Source organism: Acipenser ruthenus, chromosome 6 (assembly GCF_902713425.1).
Source record: "Acipenser ruthenus chromosome 6, fAciRut3.2 maternal haplotype, whole genome shotgun sequence".
NCBI lineage: Eukaryota > Metazoa > Chordata > Actinopteri > Acipenseriformes > Acipenseridae > Acipenser > Acipenser ruthenus.
The window spans coordinates 24,386,700-24,412,656 of NC_081194.1; the positions used below are offsets into that span (position 1 = coordinate 24,386,700).

Here is a 25,957-nt window from a genome sequence, read left to right on the forward strand (position 1 = left end):
CCCCCGCCCCGCCCCGCCCCGCCAAACTTACAGAGTGTGCTTGTTAAAAATCAAATACATCTGGTCATCAACACAAAAACTGAGCGACCAGTTTAAGCTTAGAACACATAAACAAACTGCAGCAGAGCTCTTTTCCCAATAACCTAAGTATAAACAAAAATAAACACAATGTCGTATGTTTAAAACATTAATAAACAGAATCAGCAGGTCATTCAAAATGCATCATACTTAATTCAAACTTGAAAAGAATTGTGCATCACTGGAAAGGTTGGTATAATTTAAAGTAAACTCATTGCAAGTGCTTTATTTATTTATAAACTTTGCTTAGAAAAAGAAGTAGCACGCTAGGATAGTATTACTCCTGAAAAACAATCCACTTGACCCAGTCCTTCTTGACACAACATGGGCTTACAACAAAATAATTTTATGGTAATTAAGAAGGGGATATGCCAATATTTTAAATACCACGCATCATCAGGTTTCTCCCCAGGAATTCTGTACAACCGGGCGGCAGAACATTATAGCCAGGAGCACTTTTAACGGAAATATAAACTTGCCTTACCTTAAATATATAATGCAACATTTAAAATAACTAAACTTTATTTTATTATGTAAATGTACGTATTAGCATACCGACATGTTTTTAATCAGTTGTTGTATAATGATGTATAATGAAAATAGAAAAGCCTAAAAAAACTTTTGAAACATATTCTAAAATCATTAAGCATTCCATGAATTCAACATTTGTGGGCTTAAAATAACTAACTAACTAACTAACTAAATAAATAGATTAATGGGGATTTTTCCTCTTGGATAATTATGGATCTAAATGAGTGAGGAAAACAATGACTGGCTAAACTGCCTTAAAATAAATACATTTAAATTAAATTAGTATTATTACAATCATGTGTTCCCTTAGGGATAAGGGATACATGTGATGGCTTAAAATTAAGAAATCTAGAAGTTTCAATGACTGGCACCAGCAAGAGTTTCAGCCTCACACAACACCCTAAAATATTTAATAAAATCTCTTCAGTTTTTAATCTCCAGCACCCAACCCCGCGTGTTATAATGTTAAAAATTCTTACATTACATACTCGGAAATTAACCAAACAAATTCTATAATAACAATAACTTTGAATGGACTGTCTACCAATATCTTTGCTGTCTACCTATCTGTCTAGCAGGCAGTACCATGGTGATAGTGACGCTAGCATCTGCATGCCTCAAGTGGCCTGGCGGGGCTGTGCAGGTGGAAGAAAAAAAAAAAAAAAAAAGGGCTTCAGATGAAGCTCAAAATTCAGTACACACAATCAGTTTGTGAGGATTCGGTACCAAAGTTAGAAATCAGGTATTTTACCGGCTAAATCGGTACAGTTGAAAGGTATGTTACTGTATTGTTTATTTAGTAAAGATGTGATACACTGTATATCTTCAAACTTGAAGTATCATTTAAAACAAAAAGCTTAAAATGTGTCGGTTTGTTTCAAAAGGGATAGTAACTTATTGAAGGAACCAGCTCTGTTTTAATTTGTCAAGTTTATTTTAGTATTGTCACATTTTAGATACTTTAAGCAAACTAACACCAAACAAAACAATTAAAGAAACCTCAAACATTTTGCCTTATGATTATGACCTCAGTAATTAACATAAATAAAGCAGGAAGACGACAAATTCCAAGTGAAGCGTGTACTGTGTGCTCTTCAGCCTTTCCTACTTTGAATGCCCAATGTGAGCAAGGCTCATTTATGCAGTGCTGCACTCGGTCAAGTACTAATGCACATAATGATTTAATTATCACTCAAAGCCACATCAAAAGCATCACAAAAAACAATAAGGAACACTGGATAGATTTTTTTTAGAAAACAATTTGGCAGGAATTCACCGAATTAAACAAAAGTCTAATTTAAACAAAAGTTTGTGCTATGTGCAAAGCTATAAATGTTTTATATGTTTAAGAGTCATCAGTAATGACTGTTGGAACACCTCAATAAATTATTATAAAACAGTATTATAAAAAATATTATTAATAAAAAAAATCTAACTGTTATATATGTATCTATATGTATTACTGTGTGCACTTCAAAATGTATTGCAAAGAAAATGCATATTTGAATTATAATTGTCATGCAGCATTAGCTGCATCAGGGTGCCAACTGTACATGACCCAGCTCTTAAAGCCAATAAAATACCTTGAGAAAGTCAAATGTAATTTACATTTTTTTCATGTACAGTGCTTTTAACATAGAACAATCTTCAATACAGTAAGTAAAACATATATTAACAATACAGCAAGCCATCGGTCATTTATTCAAGCTTTTTTTATGTATGGTACAAGCACAAAGCACAATTTTGTTTTGGTTACTATGAAGGTTTCAGTAATTATAAGTCTGCATCATCTCAGTTGAGGCTGTGCTCGTATGTGGGCGTGTGTGTGTGTGAGCAAGGTACTAGCTACATCACAGCCTGCTTGCTGTTGAAGCTGCTGCTTGTGTGTGAGGAGACACTTGATTTTTAACACTTGAGTGAGCATGTACCCTTGTTTTAGAATGAGGGTGCTTTCTGAATTTGAACCAGCCCTTGTTCATCACACTTGAGGGAACATTCATACTTGAGGTAACATCCCTGCCAATGACCACTGCATTTTCTATGATTCTCTCACTTCCTGCCTTCATGTGATCATCTTATGTAAAAGAGTCAAAGCACAAGGCAACAAAAACAAAACTATAATTTCAGGAAGATTGACTTTGAGAAAAATAAAATAAAAAACAAAACAAAAGAAGGGTTCAGTCAAGCTTTTACAGGGTAGATACAGATCCCACTGATGCAAATACATTTGGCAGAGCCTCTATCTAAAACCCCAATTAAAGGGACTATTTATAGGTTTGAAAGTTTAAATCATGCGTGTTTTTTTCCATTACTCTGATGCATTGCACTGCTTTTTTCTGTATTTTGAACATTAAACAATTATGCATCACCCTGCAATGTAAAGAAATCTCAGCCTCAGAACCTTGGAGGACTGGGCGGGATCAACAACAATAATTTCTGACGTATTCCTCCCACCATAGAGTAGTAGCTTTAAGGCAATTTTGAAAACAGCGCAGGAAAGAAGAAACATGGATTAAGGCCCGATCATGCTCGTCATAAAAAATGCATTTAGTTTTAAGTTAATGTCATATTGTTTAAAATTAAGTTTAAAGTCAATGCGTTAGCGTATGACTGAAATTTCTATACCCTATAGAGAAACAAACGTTTCACAAAGCTTTTTAAGATGCATGATCCTGGGGAGGATGTTTTTCTTCCCCCTTGTAAATGGACATTACTTAACATGTATTCAAAAAGGCAAAAAAACACACCCATCATAAATTACACAATTATTAGAAATGAGAATTTTATCACATGGTTTTGCCTTGCACCGATTTACCACCTCACCAGAATGTGTGTGAGAGTTTCTAAATATCAAATGGAAAAATAGCTCTGTCTGAGTAGTATTTCTCTTGTATATAAAAAAAAATGGAAAGACAAACACAGTCGCTCTTGGTCCAGTTACAGGAAGGCTGAGTGGGTGACGTCACAGACCAAGAAGCTGACACACACAAGTACTGCGGGTGAGTCGCCAATGCGCTCTTTTCTTTATTTTAAATCAAACTTTTAAACAAAACATAATAGTTCACAAACACAAAAGAAAATGGCACGGTGGCCAAAATAAACTGACACAATGGTTTCAAACCAAAAAAAAACAAGGATCGTGCTGGTGTTAACCCAGCACGTGTAGCAATTGTATTTTTCAAACTGTCTCTCTCTTACTTCTTATGTTCTCTCATTCCAGCTCTCCAATCTGAACAGCCCCCACTCTGCTATGAGAGACTGCTGTGCTTTTACATACGTGACAATCTCTGAATTAGTAATCACTTAATTTGGAGATGGACACATTCTAGACGCGTTTAGAGAAATCGGGCTTTAACCCCATTCATGCTGCCAAACAATATCACTAGTTTTAAATAACCCCAAACACATTCAAATCAAAATACACATTTTATCAGCAGGGCTCTGCCCTGCCAAATATTTACATGCAGGGCTATGTCCCCTATTTACTTCTAGCTGTCAGAAAACAAGAAAAAAATGCAGCTGTGCACGCAACATAAGCTGCCAAAAAGTAATTGCCTAAATCGACGGTGTTTCTTCAGATTTGTGAAGCGAGTCAATCAAGGTCCATGTCTGTCTGCCATATGATACAGATCAGATCCAAAATTATTCATGTTTTCCAACACTAGGCAAAACTTGTAAAGGAAATGTTTTGTACAGTGATCAACTCTATTTAAAATGACAAACATAAAAAAAAAACAATGTTAGTATTATTGTACAGATTATACTGTTGCAGTATGTTACCATTATACATCGTACAGGGTTAGAAACTCACGCTCGCCCAAGACTAATTAAATCTGATGAGGACTAGTTGACGTCTGTGTCTCAGTAGACCTCTGGGCGAGTACTTAAAACAAATGTACACATATACTCACGTTCAGTCTTGCATTAAAAAAATGCAAGGAAGTCCATTTTCTAACAGGGTGTAGGAGTGGTGAATAAGCATTCACAAATAATGCTTAGAAAACAGTCACTCGGAACTGAAACCTCCCTTCATCTCCCCTGCAATGCCAACCCCACTTAATGACGTTTTATGTTTGTGTTCTCCCTCTGCGCGGGATGCAAAGTTTATCGTTTGAATTTACTGAAACGTGTTGCATCTTTTGAAGCAAGTGTAAAGTCATTTAACAAAAATGTGGAGATTTATACCGGGTTACGACCCTGACTGAAGATGTCATTAACAAAGGGGGCCGGTTGTACTAATGAGGTCAAGCAATAGGCCACGTTTTACTAAACATTCTAAAACTAAAACAATTATCACAATGAACATTATCGTAGTATGTTGCTTAAAACATAATAACACAATATATTCATAATAAAGTTGAGTTCTTATCTATAAACAGTAACACGTTTAAAGCTTGGGACTTGCTGTCTATAGCTTGGTGTTGTTTACATTATCGTCAGCATATTTTAAGTGATTGGAAGCTAAAATTACTTTTTTCAAAACACACATTTTTATACCAATACAGTACTGGTAAGCGATAATCAGTTTGTTTGAAAACCAGGCTTTAACCACTGATAATAGGTGCACAGGTGGTGATTCTGTGAGCTCTCTGGGGCTCAAGCACCAAAGGGGGAATATAAGGTCCTGCATAGTGCAAATAAATCACCTGTTCTGTCAATATATACTGTGGATGCTTCACAATCAGAACTGTTATTGCAGCGTTTAAAAATATAAAATCCATTTATACAAAGTCTCCCAGCTTTCTTGAAAAGATCTGTGTTTCCCTGGTTTTTCTTTTGTATTTGCTATGCTCTTATTAGTATCTATAGTAGATTCAGCGTCCGTCAGTTCTGGCAGATTCTACTGTACTTGCTGAAGCATTTTTCTCCCACTGCTAATTAAAAAAAAAAAAAAAAAGCCACCTAGCTAACAATTTCATCCCGAGGGCTACAGTGAAACGTACTGTCTTTAAATTGGGACTTTAGTGAAGACTGCAGGTGTACGTGAGTACATTAATTATTGTAGATAGTAATTCATACCCAGCCAGCATTTTTGTAAATACTGTAGCAACACATGTAATGTACAATAAATTAAATATTTTACTTGTGTCATCTGTGTCAATTTTAGGCAGAGCTTCATGGTCGGCAAGGTGACACAGCTGAGAGAATTTTTTCCTCTGTCAACCTGTCTGGTGCTGTCAGTGTCAGTTTCTCAGCACACAGTACAGTTAGTCGCTCAGTAACGAGGTGCAAAAAGGTGATTGATCGATCTGTATGAGCGTTTACTTAGGTGATTTGTTTAAAAAAAAAAAAAAAAAAATTGTAAATCTAAATTTATAACGGCGTTTATCTTTTAGCAAAATAAAATCTAAGCCTATTTTTAGGGACCTCAACTGTTGTTGTTGATTCCAACCTTGGCACTCACATAAGGACTAGTAACTTTACATCAGGACTAGCAAGTTTCAAAAGGGACTAGTAGCACAATATTGTAGTTTCTAACCCTGTTGTACAATATATTTATTTATTGTAGTATTATTATTTTTATATATTCACCAATGCTACAGTTAGCTGGACACAAGATGGACACTGTCAGACTCCTTATAACCTTTAGCTAGAGATCTAGACTCAGGAAAGAGGCCGGGGCTTGGAGAAAAAGGGCAATTTTAACTTCTAGCGGTAACTGTAACATTGCTTTTTGACTGGATCATATTGGCAATGTCAGCCTTTCTCTTTTTATAAATTTTACCTAATTGTGTCTGTTCATCCATCCACGTCTCTCTGTCTGTGTGTCACACTCTACATGGTGAACACTATAACTGGATTGATTTTGCACCACTCTTCACCAAATATCACACTCAAAACCTACAGTATATTGACATTTCAAATTAATTTGGCTATAATCCACAACATTAACACAAATATTTTTAAACCGAACACTCACTCTCTCATGTTCTTACCTTTGAGAGGACCCTCTAAATGTGCCTGCACTGGTTATAAAAGGCCAGCAGCTGGACATGTTAACTTACAGGATAACTTAGTCAACCTATAATATTAATACCACAAGTATACATTTTTTGGCGCACTTAGTTGACAGCAATGCCATTAGTCTACATAAAACGTGCCATGCTCTTAAAATCCCCCCCCCAAAAAAACCCACAAAAAAGTGTGTGTGTATGTGTGTGTGTGTGTGTATATATATATATATATATATATATATATATATATATATATATATATATATATATATATATATATATATATATATATATATATATATATTATATTATATATATATAGGTAATCCTGTTTGATGCACAGGGAAACTAATTCAGGAGGTAAAAGCTGCAGTAAACTACAAAGTAAAGAAAACTGGGGTGTTATAATTCTAGGGAATTATACGATTTTAATGAGCAATACATTTGAGTAAAGGTAAAACATGCAAAAAACAAATGTAAGGGTCATTCCATGTCAACTCAACCAAAATCCAGGAAGATTCGCACCTCAAGATTTCGATTTTGCTTATATTTTATGTAGTGGAAGATACAGGTATGCAATCAGGCCAAATATTTAAGCTCAATGATGAATATTTACTGATACACCCCCTTTAGTAGAGGGGTTGGAGTGAAATGCGTCTAGTTTTGGAGTGATTTTGAGGATCTAAAAATTGTATTTAGAATGCCAGTAGTCCTATGAATACTTCTGTACAGATGAAGGCAGTTAGTCTTCTGTAGAATTCTTGCAAAAAAAGTATCAGAGCTTTGGTATTATTGTGATGCTGGGGGTCTCAAAATTGAAAACGTTAAATTGTCAAATTTCCAAGTGATTTTTTATAAGAAATTCAAGTGCTTGTTCCTTCTAAAGTAGTACAGATATCACTTTCAAATTGCTTAGGCGTGTCCATAATGTAATTGACTTTCTATATACAGCCCTGTAACTGTGTACCTACTTTACTGTCTGTTTTAATGACCCCACAAAATGGATTCAGGCTGAAAATGTCAAAAATGGCCTTTGAAGAGCTGAAACACATTGTGGAACATGAGCTACCAAACTGAGCTTTGATGGGCTTATAGATGAAGGTTTGAAGGACTTGTAATAAAAACATTGACTTTGTAATCTGTCTGCAAGATTATTTTTGCAATAGTATAGAAAAAAGGTATTTAATGCAATTTTTGGATGTGTAAATTACAGGTCAAACTATGCAATGTTCTTGAAATCTGACTTAATTATAAAATTTAAATTATAGAATTAAAATTATTCAGCACCGAGCAGGTTTCACACCTGACCTGTATCTTAATATAATATAAGCAAAATCAAAATCCTGAGGTGGTTGAGTTGACATAGAATGACCCATAAGCAAAATAAAAGTAAACTTTCATACCAATCAACATTTACTTTAAGCACGCTTAGCTACTCCCTAGAATGGTCTCCCTGCAACTTCCTCTATTTACGTCCCAGACTGTGGTAGTTCAGTCACTGACAAATCGAGGGACAATAATACTTGTGAACAATAATATGCACTTTTTTTTTGGAACAAAACACATACATATTTGGACTGTCCCAGAGAGTCATACTTATCTGGGAAGTCAGTAACCAACCTTGCCATAACACACAGACACACATGCAATATACAGACAACATTTTTCTTAAACAGAAAGGCTCGGCACAGCCTAATGCCCAGTCAGTGCTGATCTATGTGGGGAGGAACTGTCACCAATGTGTGTCCCTTACACAGACACCTGCATGTGCCAACATAAATGGAGAAAAACACACCCCTCACCACAGACATACAAGAACTCTAAGCCTAGATCCACATTCCTCAGACACACAATAAATATATTTTTTCGCTTTTACTGAGAAGTGTGCCTTAAGACTTATACAGTATAAATAGATGTTGAACAGCTACATTATCAATTCATATGCATTTTAAAATATGAGCTGCAATAGGAAATCCAAAAATGAATTTAGTGAAAGATAGGACGTTTTTACTCATATATTATTCCTACGGATATTCTTCCCCATTTCCGGGGGTTTGTGACATGCTGTATGAACCCAGAGAATAATACAAAAACCCTTGATGGAATGACGTTGATGTTAATTAACCAAAGCACATATATTATATATTGGTAACCAACATGTTTCTTTCTTTCTTTCTTTTTTTTTTGCAAGTCTAGTTTTCAAATCTAATAATGTATTTAGTCTGAGAACCTGTCTGACATCAAATGGTTAAAACCTTAGAAAAACTAGCCAGTATAGCAACACCACACTGTACAAAATAGTATGTTTCCATTTGAGATCACAAATATAAGAGAGGTGAGTGAGAAACAGACTATGTGACAACCATCTGACGTGAGCAACAGTAAAGACATGTGTCCCTAAAGAGATATATTTGTGGTAGGCTTTCACCCCCGTAAGGAAAATTTAATTTGGAGAAATCAATATGGACAAATACAGTTGGCTTCCAGTACTGGATGCTTCAGATGACTATATGATACATCACCTTCAAATGCAGTAGCAGAAAAGTTGCAAAGACTGCAGTAGTTTGTTTGCAAAGCAAAAATGAGGTTTATTTATGCCTTATATGCTTAGACAGGACAACTAATTATATTTTTCTTAAGGGTTGCTGAATTTGCAAGATTCACTGGTTTTCAGGTCCTTTTTCTTTTCTCTTTTAAACTATCGTAGAGTGCTGACACAATAGTACAATGATGCCTGTGGATTTCAACTGACACTGGTAATGTATAAAAAAGTGTAGCTAAATTGTATTTGTTCCCTCACGAGGCTCATCTAAAGCAGGAGTTATCATTATTGAAAAAAATAAGACAACATCTGCTCAATTCCCAGTTGCAGTCTGGATCACAGTCATTCCAACAGAAGCACCCACAACCATGCCCCTGTCTAACTACAAACCACTGCTAACCCATTTTACGGCCATCTAATGACAAGTTTTTAATAAAATGGTCAACATATGGTCAGCAACACTGTGTATGCTGACAAAAACTAGCGTTTAAAACATTTCTGTACATTTTAAAACTGCTGATTCATACCAAAAGGTAAGAAGTTAAGTAAACCAAAGTTTGGTTTAACACCTTTATCAGTGTTGTGACATACATAAGAATTTAATCAAGTTCTTCAGAGACTAGCTTAAATACGCATTACCTGTTTATCAACTATGTCAGATTCCATTCACCGATTCACTATGCATCTCCTAATTTAGGATAATAAAATGACTCATGGATTGTTAAAAACATCACAAATTTGCATATAGCACATCACTCACCATTTTACCTCCCCCAAACTACAGGTCACTTATTTACTGGGTATTTAAAACACCTCTTTTGAGTGGGGTGTATTTTGAAATTAGAGAAATGGCCTATTAAAGTATGTTTTCGGTCATCAATGCTCAATGGTCCTAAAAGTGGTGCCCGCGAAGCCAGGCAATCGTGCCCGCGGCAGCTGTTTTTAAATTATGGGTCGTGAACACATTTCTGGCTGGTCGTAGCGTGAGAAAATAAATAAATCTTTAAAACACGTTTTCCAACAAAAGTGTCACAGCAGTCTGTTGACAGTGCTGCTCGCTTATGTTGTGCTTGTACGTACTCGACATATATTATTTTATTTTTTTTCTGAAGGGCCTCTGCGATACGATCAACCAATTGAATATCTGCATTTTCTCTGCGGTAGCACAATCATAATTTAGCTGGGTGGGACATAAACTGTCTGTTTCAGTTGCAGGTACTGACAGTAAGTTTAACCAATAGGAGAGTCAAATATCTGCCAAGGTTTACGCAGCTGTCCAATCATAAGCAAGCAGAAGCCGTTCATGGTATTCGGCATGAAAACTGAAGGCGAGTGAGTAGCCAATGGGAAAGTGAAAGATCTGACAACTGTCCAATCATTTGTGACGTCCACGTTTATCAACAATAGAGGGCGATAACTAACACAGAGAGCGGGGTCCTTTTCTTTCTTCATCAATAAATATATAAAAGCAGTATTAACATCTCTGTGAAAAGATCCCCTCTCTATAGCTGTCTGCACCATTTGCAGCAGCAAGGGTCCCAACTGATTCCAGAAAGTAAGAAAAAACTCAGGGGGTATGCCATCAAAACCAGGTGGATTTGCCCGTTCTCATATCTTGTACCGCCTCTATCATCTCCTCCAGAGAGACTGGAGCTCACAATGCAGCTGATTCATCACCCGAGAAGCATAGCAATTGAAGGCTCTGAAGAAACTGTCACTATCCTATGGAATATCAGAAATATATAAATTTAGAATAAAAAGAGCAGAATTCAGTATTTATCAAGAGTGGATCAGAATCACCTTGCGTGGTCTTGATAAATGAAATGTCTGTGAAACGCTTGTAGGAGATGACATTCTGCATAAAGTATTAATTATGTATTTGATTATAATTTTCTTTACTTCTATGTTGAAGTTTTATTTTCATATTTTGGTACAGCTTAAAAGCACATGTAACTAGCTAAGCAAGACATTTGCAGTCTCTCGTATCTTGGCATCTGGGCAGAGCGCCAGAGTTACCAGGTGTCTAATCAAGATGGGTGGAGGAGTGGAGACACAGTGTGAAGACAGAACACCACAAACAAAGGACTAGTTTGAAATGGTTTCTAACAGATTAGGTTAAAATGCTTAAATGTGACGCACTATAGAATGTGATAGATTTGGGCGAGTTTCCCCCCTTACCAAGAGGTGTGTTGAAGGTGTGTGATAGCAGGGTGGATCCATACTGATTGGAAGAGAGTATAAGAAATGGGGTGGAAATGCTAATATATTCATAGTATTTAATGTAATGTTTTTGTTTGAATCATCAGTCAATTCTTTGATTTGACTCCATGGACGTCTTGTGTTATGATACAAACGTATACATTAGGGCATGCTGTGACCTGCGCGTCTTTGCTTGCTTGTATCTAATGTTTATACGATTGTATTAACATTATTTTCTTTTATACATCTAAATTATTTTTGATTAAAAAAAATCATTTGTCAGATTTATTTCCCTACACGTTTGTTATTATGAAGCCTTAAAGCTAGCAACTAGCACACTGTCTGAGTAAAAGATTGAGATATTTCCTAGTAATATCCAATTATTATGTCGGTTTCTGTCCTCCAGGTCTGCTATCTTAGCCTCTATCCAGTCAATCCTGGCCTCACATGATGCAATAGCTCTCTTGTTACCGATCACGGATGTATGGAGAGCAGTCAGATCCATCTTAAGAGTCTTGAATTCTTGGATAAAGGATGAAAACTCCCTTTGCATGGTGGTAATCTTGGAAGCAGTCTCGAGACCTATGTTTTCAATACGGGATAATATATGTTCAAAATACTGACGAGTCTGAGTCATGCACACGTCGACAATGGAGGTCTGATCAGAATGGACTGCTTTTTTCCCCCTTGGATGGGGGAGTGCGATGTAGGTCTTTTTTTCCACAAGTTCAACATCCTAGTTATGTCAAACAGCCGAAAGTGGAAAAAACTAGTAAGAAAACTGAGTTTAAATATTTTTAAATAACAACATAAACGAGGGGAGGCGAGGAGAAAAGCTTCTACGCAGCCATCGCTCACAAATGTCACGTGATCCAATTACTATAAATATTTCTAAACAAATGGTGCTATGGCAGTAAAGAGCATATTTGTATGCATCAATCAAAGCAAAGGCCATCGTTAGGGCTAGTTTTCAAGGAGTGTCAGTTGCTCCCGATTTGCTAGCAGCTTCTGACTCCCAACCTCTTGTCACTGGTCAGCGTTAAAGAAATTGTAACAGTGCTCAGTACAAACTTCCATCAAAATCACAACCCAAAGGGGACGTAAAGCACTTTGCCCTTACATGGACAAATCATGGGTACTTTATGCCCTCAATGGTCATACTGTTACATTATTCCCAAATACAGTAAAGGCATTATAAATAACATCCAGGCTTGTCTCACTCACATAGTACACCACTCACATTTGCATGTGATCAAAAATAAATCCCCAAAATGTAGCCCTACTTATGATATAAACATTTCTATATTGTGGTAACACACATATAGTAGAACACCATTTTCAATTTAGTTTTGTATTCGGCATCCAATATATGAAATGGAATGGGACTTAATTCAAAATAATCAGTCAGTCATGATCGATTCTAGAAGTTGGAATTTGTTTTGTACTGCTAGTAGTACTACAAAATCGATGTACAGTACAATTGCTACAGTGGAACAGTAACCAGTGTTTAGATCTAGAAAAAACAGTAAAGGGTACAGCTAAGTTAGGCTAGATTTAGAAGTCTGTCACCTAACAGTTGTATTTATTGGTGTAGTAAAACTGCTTCATGTCATGCCACCTTAGGGGTGTAATTATCTGATGTTAATCACACCATGTGACAGAGACAGAATGATTCTTGGTGATAACTCTCCCTCCCGACCTGTGAGGGTGCTGTGTAAAAGGAACAGAGTGCCCTGGACTGGATGGCCAGACAATTCATTCTCAGGGTTAGATGGAAGTCTGTCATCTAGAAAGGGGGCAGAGCTACAGTACACTAAATCATCGACCCAGAAGGGAAACGATGTGGCAGCCACGGATTGGAGGAGCAGTTGCACTCGTTAACCAAGGGGTCATGATTGACAGTACAAAAGGGGACGTAGCGAAGTGATCTGGTCCTTGTTATGGTTAACGCTAAACCGGAAGGAGACCCCATATTGTAATTGTGAGTGTTTTGTTTGTTTTGTCGTGTCTAAAAACTGTTTGCTTGTTGTTATTAGATGGCTAACACGAGCCGGAGCGGTCGCTAAAGGCCAGCACTAAACCTGGACAACACCGCACCTTGTTCACGAATAACTGTATTTACACCACAAGCACTATAGCACTCACTGTGGATTTGTGTTTGTGTTGTGTTATGTGTGGGTGTTTAAAATCTGGACTATTATTTCGGGACCAACCCGTGGATTAAAACAGAGCAATACACGCTGCTGTATTGCCTGTTATCATTGTTATTATTTACTGTCTTTGTGTCATCAGACCAATTGGAATACAAATGTCATTGCACCTGGATTATCGTTGTCTGTCTGTTTATTGCTCACCGCTGCATTCCTGCACACTATTAACCACTTTGCCACACCCCCCCCTGCTGTGGCTTAATTCTTAAATTACCTACAAATTATGCTCCCTTAGCTACCAAGGTAAAACTTGCATATACTGTATTTATTATTCAGAAAGGACCACTGTAGACTTTATCAAAGACATACTGAAATAAGATTCAAACTGCACAACTAACAAATTAAAGCTAATATCCTGCCGGAAATGTGTGCTTTGTCACTGAACAAATGTTTTCTTTTAGATTATTGGCTATATTCACAATGCTTTACCTGACAATTAAATAATTAAACACAAAGCCAACAGTTTATTTACATTGACCTATTCCAAAATCCATTTTGTGAGAAGCAACTATAAATAATAATTGACCTTTTCAAGTTTCTATTAGATCCTGTTCAATACCTCTGGAAAGATGACTACATTTTGTACATGGTTGTATTTATTCAGGGGCAATCGAATAACACTGGAGCACATGTTGGAATCTAGTACTTTGCATTCTTTCAGTTCCAACAACAGAATGTGCCAATTGCACAGTTCTAAATTATGTTGTGTTGCTAAGCAGACACACAGTTGGATCTAAAGTAAGAGACTGGAGACTGAATAGAGAACCCTGAGTCTGGGGAAAATCCAGCGGTTAAGGCAGGTATGTCACAGCCAGACAATACGCTTAACCTTGCAATCATGAGCACCCTCGCTGCATTTATGACGCTGCCTTTGCGTCTTAAGTCATACTGGCCACATGCGTACCAGTTATGTGAACCCCTGTGTGACAGTCTGGCTCCCAGTGGTGAGGGTGATGACGTCACGGACCAGGAAGTAACTGAATCACAAACAATGGATGGGCGGATGAAGCTGAGTGCAACGACACTCAGCGTATTTATTAATAAACAAAATATTTAAACAAACCAACAAAACACAAAACAAAAGGGCACGAGGGCCAAACGAATAAACAAACAAACAAACAAGTAAGTGTCGTGCTGGACAATCCAGCACGTTTTAGCAATTGTTTTTCGAATGTTGCTCGCTCTCTCCGCTCCCCGTACTCTCCTCTGTACACCCAACAACCTCGAGTGCAGAGAGCTGCAGGTTTATATACTCTGGCCGAGGGATTAACTAGTTGGTAATTATCTTATTATCCCTCGGCCAGAGTCTGCACGCGTTTGGTAAAGATGCATGACTGTCAGCTAGTTAAATAATCAGTAGCTGATCAGCCATGCATCCTCACGGGGTTTTTAAATATAATAATAAAAGACGCGGCGCTTTTACCCGCGCCGCAAACAAAAATACAAATAATAATAAATAGGGGCGGGACACTCAGCCACACCCTAATTATAGGCTCTATTCATAAAGCTTTTCCTGACAACTTGTTTTTTCAAAGTCTGTTTTCATGAATAAAATCAAGTTTGATTTTTAGGAAAATAGTCTATGTAATTAATGAAACCATCAATAGTCCAGAACAGTTTTAAGAATATGAAACTTGATTTTACTGATAAAAAACATACTTTAAAAAAAACATTCTTTAAAGCTTCACATCTGTATTGAATGTTCTTTATTAGTAAAATTATAAATCGTAAGACAGTGTAATATTGCATTTTTTTATGGTAGTACAGCACAGTTACCACATTGCTAAGTTTATGCCTATTATTTTATAAAAAATAAACAAACACGTTTTACAAATAAATTGCTTTCATGATTATTTTTCTTTAACCAGACTAACAGAAATAGGCCTAATGGTATAATGCTTACCTCAACTCCAATCTCAAATCCACCACCCAGGCCAGCGATACCTATAGCAGAAGGAGCTGACCATCCTGAAATTCAGAAATGTCTATTTAGCATATTCATCTGAAATACTTTTAAATATACTTTGACTATGGTTGAGATAATAATAACTAATAGTCTAAATTTAAACAGTATCTTAATGGCAATATTCTAAATTTAAATCAAAGTTGATTCTATCTATATAAAAAAAACGAGATATATTTAGAAGATGCAAATTAAAAAAAAACGCAGCTCACATAACCATCTGAGATGTTGACACAGAGTCTCAATGTTTACTTTGTGTACCTTTTTATTTTAAAAAATACATTTTTAAATGTTTTTTTTTTTTTTTTTTTTAAATTGGTGTCTTTGTAATACTTGCTTCATGTGGGAATCTGTTTAACTTCGCATATTCCACATTGGTGTCCAAAACTTTGTGCCTCCAACCCAACGCACACCCTGTTTTGCGTTATCCCTTACTTATTTAACACTTCTACTAATGAGCACTCTTAGACCAAAAAAAATATGCTATTGTTGTTTATTATTATTATTATTTTTTCTATGTGGATAACAGACAAGAAAAATAAGGTTCCCTTTCAAGTCGAAAATAACCATGAAGGTATGGGATATTGCCGTCAGGCAGTAGCGATTGGCTGAGCTTTATAGCAAAGCTGCAGATAGGCCTCCGCGCAAGCTGCCACGTAAGCCCGCCCCCCTGGGAGCTTAGGGCTTTCGACGGCCGTGATTTCGACCATTCAGAGCGCCAGAGCGCCCTCTACTACGTCGCAATATACATACAAATGGCAGTTGTTTCAAGATTGGTGTCTGGCTGAGGGCCATGACCCAATATCCTACCCTATGGCAGTGATATTACAGTTTCTAAAGAAACTGTTGGATGAAGGGAAATCTCCCTCTACACTTAAGATGTATTTAGCCGCAATATTGGCTTGCCATGTACGCACTGACGGTTTATCACCAGGTTGCCATTTTCTGGCATCGCAGTTCCTGAAAGGCGCAAGACGTTTGCGGCCTCCAAGGACGACCAGTTTACCGTCATGGAGCCCTGACGTGGTGCTAGAAGCCCTTACCAAGGCACCGTTCGAGCCTCTCCACAGCGTGGATATGAAGCTCGTGTCTATAAAAACTGCGTTTTTGCTGTCAGTGGTATCAGCCAAACGCGTGGGTGAGTTACATGCACTATCAGTGCATTCATCATGTACTCGTTTCACAGGAGACGGTTCTATGGTCTCCATGCGCCCAAATCCAGCCTTTTTACCCAAGGTCATATCCCCGTTTCATGTGAACCAATCAGTCGAGTTGATGGCGTTCCATCCTCCTCCTTTTTCTTCCCCAGAGGAAGAACGGTTACACATGCTCTGCCCCGTGCAGGCATTGAGGTGTTATATTGACCGTACAACGACTGTGAGGCAAACAGAACAGTTGTTCATATGCCATGGTTCTAGGACTTTGGGTCAGCCATTGTCTAAACAACGCCTTTCCCATTGGATAGTGGATGCTATTAAATTAGCTTATGAATCTGCAGGCCTTCCGCCACCAGGGCAGTTGAAGGCGCATTCCACTAGGGGTATGGCGACATCCTGGGACCTCTTTAGAGGGGTGTCGGTGTCTGACATTTGCGCGGCTCCACTATTTGGTGCATCTGTGCTACACTCTATGACGCCTCAGGATGCGGACATATAGAGTGGTTGACAACATGGTGTTGACTATTCCACCTTAGGACAGGTGTCATTGTGAGTATAGACGCTGAGGCGCAGCTCCGCATATGCGTAGATGTATTGCCTACACAGTTGCATCATGACGTAAGTCTGTCCTACTGCTGAGAATCCTCCCTCGCGACGGCTTGGGTACACTGTTCCCATACCTTGATGGTTATTTTCGACTTGAAAGGGAACGACAGGTTGCGGATGCAACCCCGGTTCCCTGAAAGAGAAAATAACCATCAAGCCGCGAGGTCGCTCCGGAAGCCTTCACGGCCTGAAGAGCAAAAGAGGAAGAGAGTCTCTGCGGGGGCGGGCTTACGTGGCAGCTCGCGCAGAGGCCTATCAGCAGCTTTGCTATAAAGCTCAGCCAATCGCTACTGCCTGATGGCAATATCCCATACCTTGATGGTTATTTTCTCTTTCAGAGAACCGGAGCTGCATCCGCAACCTATCGTTAGTCAGATTAATGGTTTTACCTTATTTAAACCCATTACTCGGATAATGATTTTTGTAAAACCTTTAATCAATATTCTTGTTTTATCTTCATTTTATTTTATGTTTTTTTTTTTTTTTTTTAAATTTAGTCGTCGCCAATTATTTTTACCCCGGTTTTTCACCCCAATTTAGCATGCCCAATTATTATCTGTATCCCCGGCTCACCGCTCGCAACCCCCCCGCCGACTCGGGAAACGGAGGCTGGAACACGCGTCCTCCGAAACGTGCTCCTTCCAAGCAGTCATTTTTCGCACTGCAGATCCACAGCAATGCCACCAGACCTATAGTGCCGGAGGACAACACAGATCTGGCGGCTCCGCTGCAGAGCCACAGGCGCCCTATCGGCCACAGGGGTTGCTGATGCGCGTTGAGCCGTGGATTCCCCTGCCGACCTAAGCCCTCCCTACCCGGGCAGCGCTCAGCCAATTGTGCGCCGCCCCCTAGGAACTCTCGGTCACGGTCAGCTGTGACATAGCCTGGATTCGAACCTGCGATCTCCAGGCTATAGGGCACATCCTGCGAGGAGCGCCTTTACTGGATGCGCCACTCGGGAGCCAGACACATTATTAACCTCAAACTAGAATTTAACTTTAGTTTTCTTGTCTGGGTCCAACAAATCTTTACTAACTTTCAGTTGGCACGTCACTTAATATAGCGTGTGCCTTTTTTAATTTGATGTGCTACAATAAACAAATTACTTTGTTATACTGCGCAATGCGCATTGTTAGTTTAACTACACTTTTCTTCCTGAAGCTACTTTCACTGACATTTGACTCACTGTGTTGCCGAGACCTGCGCTTTCTCTTTAGCTTTTCCAGTCCTAGATACTATCTTCTCTTAAAAAGTATACCTGCAGTCCTTTATTTCCAATCGGGCCCACACCCTTGCCTTGTGTTTACAGTATCCCTTACATTCCCCCATGCTGAAACCCTGCCACACCCATCACATGCCCCAGATGTCTCCGGAAACAGAACAAACAAAACAGTTGCATTAATATATATTTACATGACAAAACATATCAAACCCATTTCTTGTTATTTTTAGGAGTCTATAGTCTATATGACTATTCACTGTTTATCCTTCCCTTAACCTTCCTGGAAGTGTACCCTTATTCTTTCTCTGCGAGTGTCTCAGTACTTGGGGGCCTTCCTTCTCTATCTCTAGATCATTTAAGCATTTTGGATCCTCCTCCTCTAGAATTTCTTCCTGCTCTACTCCTGTATCTGTGTCAGTTATTCTACAAGACTGTGGAATCCAAATTGTGTCACCGTCTGTTACCAGAACATCCAGGGGTAAATGCGGATCTCTCCCAAATAAGAGGTAAAAGGGAGGATAACGGGTTGAGGAGTGAACATAGCTATTGTAGTCCATTACTAGCTCAGGGATGTGCTCCCTCCAGACCTTCACCCACTGACCAGACAGGTTTTTTTTTTATTTAAAAACAGACCCTCTCATGCTCAGAAGCTTCTGATCAGGCCTCATGTTGTTGCAGTTCCTGAATCTTATCCCAGCCACACCCAGTGACCATTATTGCTTATAAAGACCCTGAGAATATACGTTTATTATGGCATTGCAATCACTCAGGTAAAACAAGGTTTTGTAATTTGCCCAAACATCAAGTCAAAGAAATGAAGTGCGCTTTTCATCGTGTTTACCCAATCATGGGCCCAGAACGACACTTCAGTATGATCGTGTTTACACGATCACGGTCCTTAAAGGATTAAAGCCTAAATTTTTAGGGCCACGTGATCTCAGGAGATAGTATTAGTCAAACCAATTCTAAAAGACTGGTCAGTCCCAAAGAGTGCAATAGAAATAAGACAAGTGCTCTGATTCATGAGCTACTACAGGCGCTTCGTCCCCAAATATTCACATATTGTGAGCATGTGCTTGTGGGCCTGCCTGGAAATCAAAACAAACAAACACCCTGTGCCATTTGTTTGGCATGAGGCATGTCAAGTTGCCTTTGATGAGTTGAGCAAGTGCTTGATGTTGCCTCCGATCCTTGCATACCCAGATTTCAAGCTGTCCTTTATACTGACCACAAATGGGAGTCTTTGCAGACTGGGGGCAGTGCTCAGCCAAAAGCAGGGGGGAACCAAGTGTGTTGTTGTCTATGAGAAAAACTACCAAAACTACAGTGCTTTTAAACACACACTATATATATATATATATATATATATATATATATATATATATATATATATATATATATATATATATATATACATATTACACACACACACAGTGAAGATGAACCATCAGAAACTTAAAAAAAAAAAAACTTCCCATTCACAAGTCCTTCAGTTTGAGTGCTTTGCTACATAATGCGGTTCTGTGACTAATTTTATATTCAAACAAGGACTACACTCATTCAATCCTGGCATGCACTCGAGTATATTAAAATGGTACCGCAGGAAAAGAATTACAGTATGCGAAGAGGGTCAAGACAGAAGAGTGTGATTAACGTGCGTTAAAAAAATTTAATCTCCAAAAAAAATTAACGCTCTCATTCAGATAAGTTGATTATTTAAATAGATTTTTCTTTCCCAAAGCTTTCAAGCTTTTATGCGTTTAAAATAAATGAAGTATTACATGGTTAAAATGAAACACTGTCATAATGGTGAAATTAAGTACACTGTCAGAAGCTTCTCTGTGAGCTGCAAACAAAGTGGAAGTGGGGCAGTAAAAGGGAAAATTGAATAGAAAACTATTTTGAGCATATACAGTAGTTTAATAAACATTAATAAATAATAACTATGTTTATAACAAACGTAACTGAAACAAGACAAAAAGATGTGATTGTCACAATTGATTTAGGAAATAGAAAACCTGATTGTCATTCTCCTCCATTGACAAGATAGCAGTATTTGAATGACAGGTTACTTCTAATTGATGACTTCTGCTGTCTTTAGTTTGCAGGTACAGGCCTGCTCTTGCAGCTACTTATTCCAGTAGTACTCGGAGTATTAGAGCTTGTATTTCCATTTTTATACATTGAAGATTGTACAAAGGAATTGCTCAGGCCACCCTGCCGGAGGTGGGTCTCTCACGAAAAGTTGAAATTTACCATCATTTTAAAAGGATTAAGTACTTCTAAGATTATTTAAAAGGTTCAATATTTGGCTTGGGTGAAGACGAGGGAAAATGGCGTCATGACAGCAGTTGAAGAAAATATATATTTAATTAGGGAAGAGTATCCGATCCAATTGTCTTTCCAACAAGCATGTCAGCGACATCACCACCCCACCCCCCACTATAGCTGTAAATTACGACAAAAACTTGAGCTTACGTCCATCTGGAAGACGAGCCACTACAATCCCACTGCCTCCACGAGCGGTTACCAGAAATCCTGCTTTTATCACCGACATGATGGCAAGACCTTGTGCTTTCGCAATCACATGAGCTTTGGAAAGAAACACAACAATTTAAAATTAAAAAAACAGAAACACATTTCATATAGAGAGTAAAAACATATTTGTTTGGTTTTCAAAAGGACTGAATATTTCACTGTTGCATATTGCATTAGGGAAAACAATGTAAACCAACAAATAGCTCTGATTTTAAATATATAAATACATACAAGTTTATAAAATGTACTATTGTGATAACTATATTTAGCAAGCAGGTTCATTCCCCCCCCCCCCAGGCTACTGTAGTAAAAACGTGTTTTGCTTACGTGGTATGAGTTTATCAGGACCATTTCTTGAAGATATTTCAGTAAATTCTTTTAGAATTTTTGAGGCCTTTCTTGCTTCTGATTTTAAATTAGTTGGAATTGGATTATTCACTGTGAAAAATACACATACATAAATAAATAAATAAAAATGTAGTAAAAAAAATTGAACATTACATAATCATATTTAAGTAAAAGCTTTTTAGTCTTCGTTGTGTTCCCCCCTTTTTTTTTTTTTAAACTAAAAAATTAGTATTGAGATTTAGCCTAGACATACCAGGGTTAGAGTAGACATGCAAGATCTCTGGATGCTCTTCTGTTATGGTATACCTTATTATTATGTTCAATACACAGTGTTTAAACACCACAACCCCACCCCCACAAAACAAATAATCCCACTTTCCACAGTTGTTTTCATTGGTCCAGCCAAGTACTGCCCAGGCCTAAGACCTGAATACAAGATGGCTCAATCCTTTTTCAAAATAAACACATAACATCCAACCTATTTACACAAAAAATTATGGGAGGACATACAAGTTAAAAAGACAGAAAGTAAAAAAAAAAACAACACACATTAAAAGAAATGGAAAAAAAAAAAAAAGTCTAACTGGAATAGTAATATCAGACCATGATGCCACTCGCAGACCTAGGCCAAGCACTATGAAGCCTGGCTGTTTATCATTCCAGAGGGACTACATATCACTGGGACTACAAAAGTAAATCTGGGGAGAACTATAACTGAAAAATTCCCTTTTATAGTTGCTGTTGGTGCCGCCAACAAAATACTACCGGTACTAATAGGCTTAATTGAAGATAAATGGAGCTATGGTCATAATGTAAACAAACTATGGATTGGTACTATTTAGGACTGCAATGAAGGGTAGATTTTGACCTTTGAAGGTTCAAAACACATTACCGATGGTTCTAACCTTCGATGGTGGTAATCTGCATAATTTACTGTTGACATCACCATAGTTACTTGTTTATATTTGATTGAAAATCCTATTTTACAGGTAATCCATAAACAAAAAAAAAATCACATGTAGTTTAAAAATACCTTATATAGAACAGTAAGCATGTTTTTACAATTTAAATAAAAATACATGTTGTTTATGTACACGTAATTGATGCTGCTTGGGATATATACAGTAAGCTTATATTGCAGCAGCAGCTTACTGCGGCCAATTAAAATAACTGCAGCAGACTTAGGCAAAACAAAGCTTTACTTAACAGTCACCTTTATCAGTCACTGTCATATTTTACTACTACTACTACTACTACTACTATGACTACGACTACTACGACTACTACTACTAATAATAATATGAACTTAAGCTTGTCAAGTGACCCCAGAGACTGGTTGTGCCTCGATGATACAACAGCATTCGCTTGCACAGTTTGCATTCAACATTTTTTTTGGTCAGAGGGTTTTCATGACATTTCTTTCAATACAGCTTACGCTATACAACGCTTTGCTGTCGAGATGGTGAATGAAGAAATTAAAGTTCTGCCTCTAACATGAGCTGGAGCGGAGGGAGGGAGGGGCAGATGGTGGTTTTCGAAATTAAAATTATTAGTGTTAGCGTACATTTTGTAGGTTTCAAACATATTCTACCATAGCACTTCTCTTACACTGTCTTGTACACTAGGTATTCAGTAGATATTTTACTGAAGCAGTACAACCGCTATAGGTACAGCCCCAGTGCTTTGGCATAATATACCCTGCTCCATACACGGCAGCGGTGTCATTTACAGTTGCTACATATAATGATTTGGTAGTGGATTTTAATACAACAACTTTTGTTTAAGTAATATGCATTATACAAATCAAAAGATCGAATTTTGCATGTGAGAGTGGCATTTAATGTGTGAGTTATAGTATTCACACATTTTTGTTTTCCGTTAACAGAGAAAAAAAAAAAAAAAAAAAAAAACAGGAGTCTGTGAATCCGTCTGAAGAACCTTCGAAGGTTTAGAACTAACTTTGAATTCCTGGCTAATGAACGAACCTTCGAACCTTTGAACACAGCCCTAGTACTGTTTCAACTAGTGCTACAAAAATCCCATACCTGGGGCACGCCTGAGCTGGGCATGTGAGCTTTTCTTGACTCGCCACTTCACTTGAACGGTGCAGCTTGCTTACCTCACACCAAGACCAAGTGTGCAGCAGCAGTTAAATGAAATGGAGGATACTGAATGAAAATGAAGACAATACAACTTGAAATAATCCCAGAGCTGTGGTTAGTTGTATTCTATGGGTGATACATGCTGCAACATTCTGTAGCATTTTATTTATTTTTTTGCTAAATTAGTCTGTGTCAAAGACACTGGTTGTTCATTCTCTAAAGCCCCTTTCACACTGGTACTTCTACCTGGGTCCGGACCTGGGTTCTGGCTACCCGGGTCACAATCCCGCATAGTGTGAAACAATAACCTGGGTCATGTCCAGGTTAACCCGGGTCCCAGCGACACATCTCAGGACGTGGGTCAACGCGCTTTGACCCGGGTTGAGCGAGACAAAATGCATGACGGCCGACGAAATAACAAACAGCCACGCCTGCAAGGAATATTTCTGTTTATTCTGTTTAGCCATATTTTTGTTGCTTGAGACACACCATGAGCCAGATTGCAGCAGGGATGAAGAAACGTTTGCTCTAATCAACATTTGGGCCTACGGATCAATCCAGAGAAGCTTGGATGGATGTGTCTAACAAGCTGCTTCTGGGGCATTGACACATGCATTGTTTACTTGCTTCTGTCACCCAGGTCAACCCTGCTTTATCAAAAGCAGTGTGAAATAGCGTAGCCGACCCGCATAACACCGGGTCCTGACCCGGATAGGTTCCGACCCGAGTAGAGCATGCCAGTGTGAAAGGGGCTTTAGATCTATAATGTGTATGCTATTTGAGTAACTCGGTTTTCCCGTATTTGTTGTTGTGCTGTCTCCTAATTTGTTTACAATCCACATCACTATTCATAAAAGTACTTGTCAACTACCGGAATAAAATTGATTTCGTTTAAAACTAATGAAAGTCGTCCATATTGCTATTCATAAAATGATCTGAGCAAACGGACGACTGTCGCAAAGCACTTTATGAATGGGTATACAATCGTTCAAGAACGAAATTCCGCCTCTTTTTGATGACCTCATCAGCATTATTAATGTTCCCTGGGTGGTAGCAGCTGTTGCAAAAAGAAACTGAATCCAACTACAGTAGCCTACTACCGAAACCAGAGTCTGCAGCTGCCAGCCACGGGCAGTTTGCAAAAACCTGACTCCGATGCCTCTATCACGTCTGCCAAAAATTCAGGACATGTCATAATTTAGAAAAAAATGTATTTTTTAAATAAATACTTTGTATTTTCGTTTTGTTTGGCAACACTGGTAAACACATTTCCATACGCATACATAATTTCCATTCTTAAATAAAGGACCAAAAAAAAAAAAAGCACTGTAGGAGAACATTTGAATAATACTGTAATTCTATTATTATTATTATTATTATTATTATTATTATTATTATTATTATTATTATTATTATTATTATTATTATTTTTATTAATAATTTTGAAAACTTTAAACGTTAATCTTACAAATTCTCAACTATTATTATAATAATAATTATTATTATTATTATTATTATTATTATTATTATTATTATTATTATTATTATTATTATTAATAATAATAATAATAATAATAATAATAAACCCTGCTTAAAGCAGGGAATCAATCAGGGACAAGTTTATGTTTATGAATCAGTGAAAGTTTCACGCCGTATCACGGGTATGTCAAACTGTAAAACAGAGCAAGTGTAGTAATAAAATATATATTTAAAAAAATAAATAGTCTGCTGAGGCTGTCGTTAGTTTAGACTTGACTGTAGAAAGCGTTCAATAACTCCTAGTTATCGAGCACTGAGGCTCGATCAGTGTTTTTTGCAATACCAAGTAAGCCCAAATTTCCCACCATTGCATCAGCAGCACTGGTATGCTGTATATTGTAATGCTCCATGAAAATAAACAGGTTCTCACAGGTCCAAACTGTTTATTGTGAACACAGGTAAAATAAATAAAAATAAAAGGACAGCTGTCAGCCATGGATCACGGCAAAGAAATAATAATAACTGTCTATTCTCAGTCTCTCACTTGCTCTCCACTTCACAGCGCAGTTTCAAAATGATTATGCCAGAGAATACGTTCTTGTCTGAGTATATATTTATATTAAACATTTTCCTTCATATAAAGCTACAGATTTTTTTTTTCTTTTTCAAAATAGGCAGTGTTAATCACGGGTATGTTAAACTGTATAACAGAGCAAGTGTAGAAATAAAATTTGTCTAAAAAAATTAATAATCTGCCGAGGCTGTCATTAGTTTAGACTGGACTGTAGAAAGCGTTCAATAACTCCTAGTTATCGACAGCATTTTGCTGTCGTTCACTCTTATGAATAGCAGGTTGACGCTCAGGACCGATGAAAACTATGCTAATGAGGTCATCGTTAACCTCTCTCAATTCATTAAAAACATGCCTTCACAGACGAAAATCATTGGGGCTTAACGACACATCTCAATTATCTCTTATGAACAGCAACTACCGTTAAATAGGCGGAATCCGATCATGTACTCCTGTT

The 25,957-nt window shown here is 37.7% G+C and overlaps 1 protein-coding gene across 2 annotated transcripts in view; it reads right to left on the minus strand.

Moving 5' to 3' along the window:
• The window catches only part of sh3yl1 (SH3 and SYLF domain containing 1), a 64,574-nt gene that overhangs the window by 31,992 nt on the left and 6,625 nt on the right, over nucleotides 1-25,957 (minus strand). For both annotated transcript variants that reach the window (XM_034017597.3, XM_059025277.1), the window contains exons 2-4: nucleotides 21,328-21,438; nucleotides 20,941-21,054; nucleotides 15,418-15,482 (exon numbers count right to left, since the gene is read on the minus strand). In XM_034017597.3, the coding sequence (XP_033873488.1) occupies nucleotides 15,418-15,482; nucleotides 20,941-21,054; nucleotides 21,328-21,438 (290 nt within the window). The remainder of the gene's footprint in view (nucleotides 1-15,417; nucleotides 15,483-20,940; nucleotides 21,055-21,327; nucleotides 21,439-25,957) is intronic.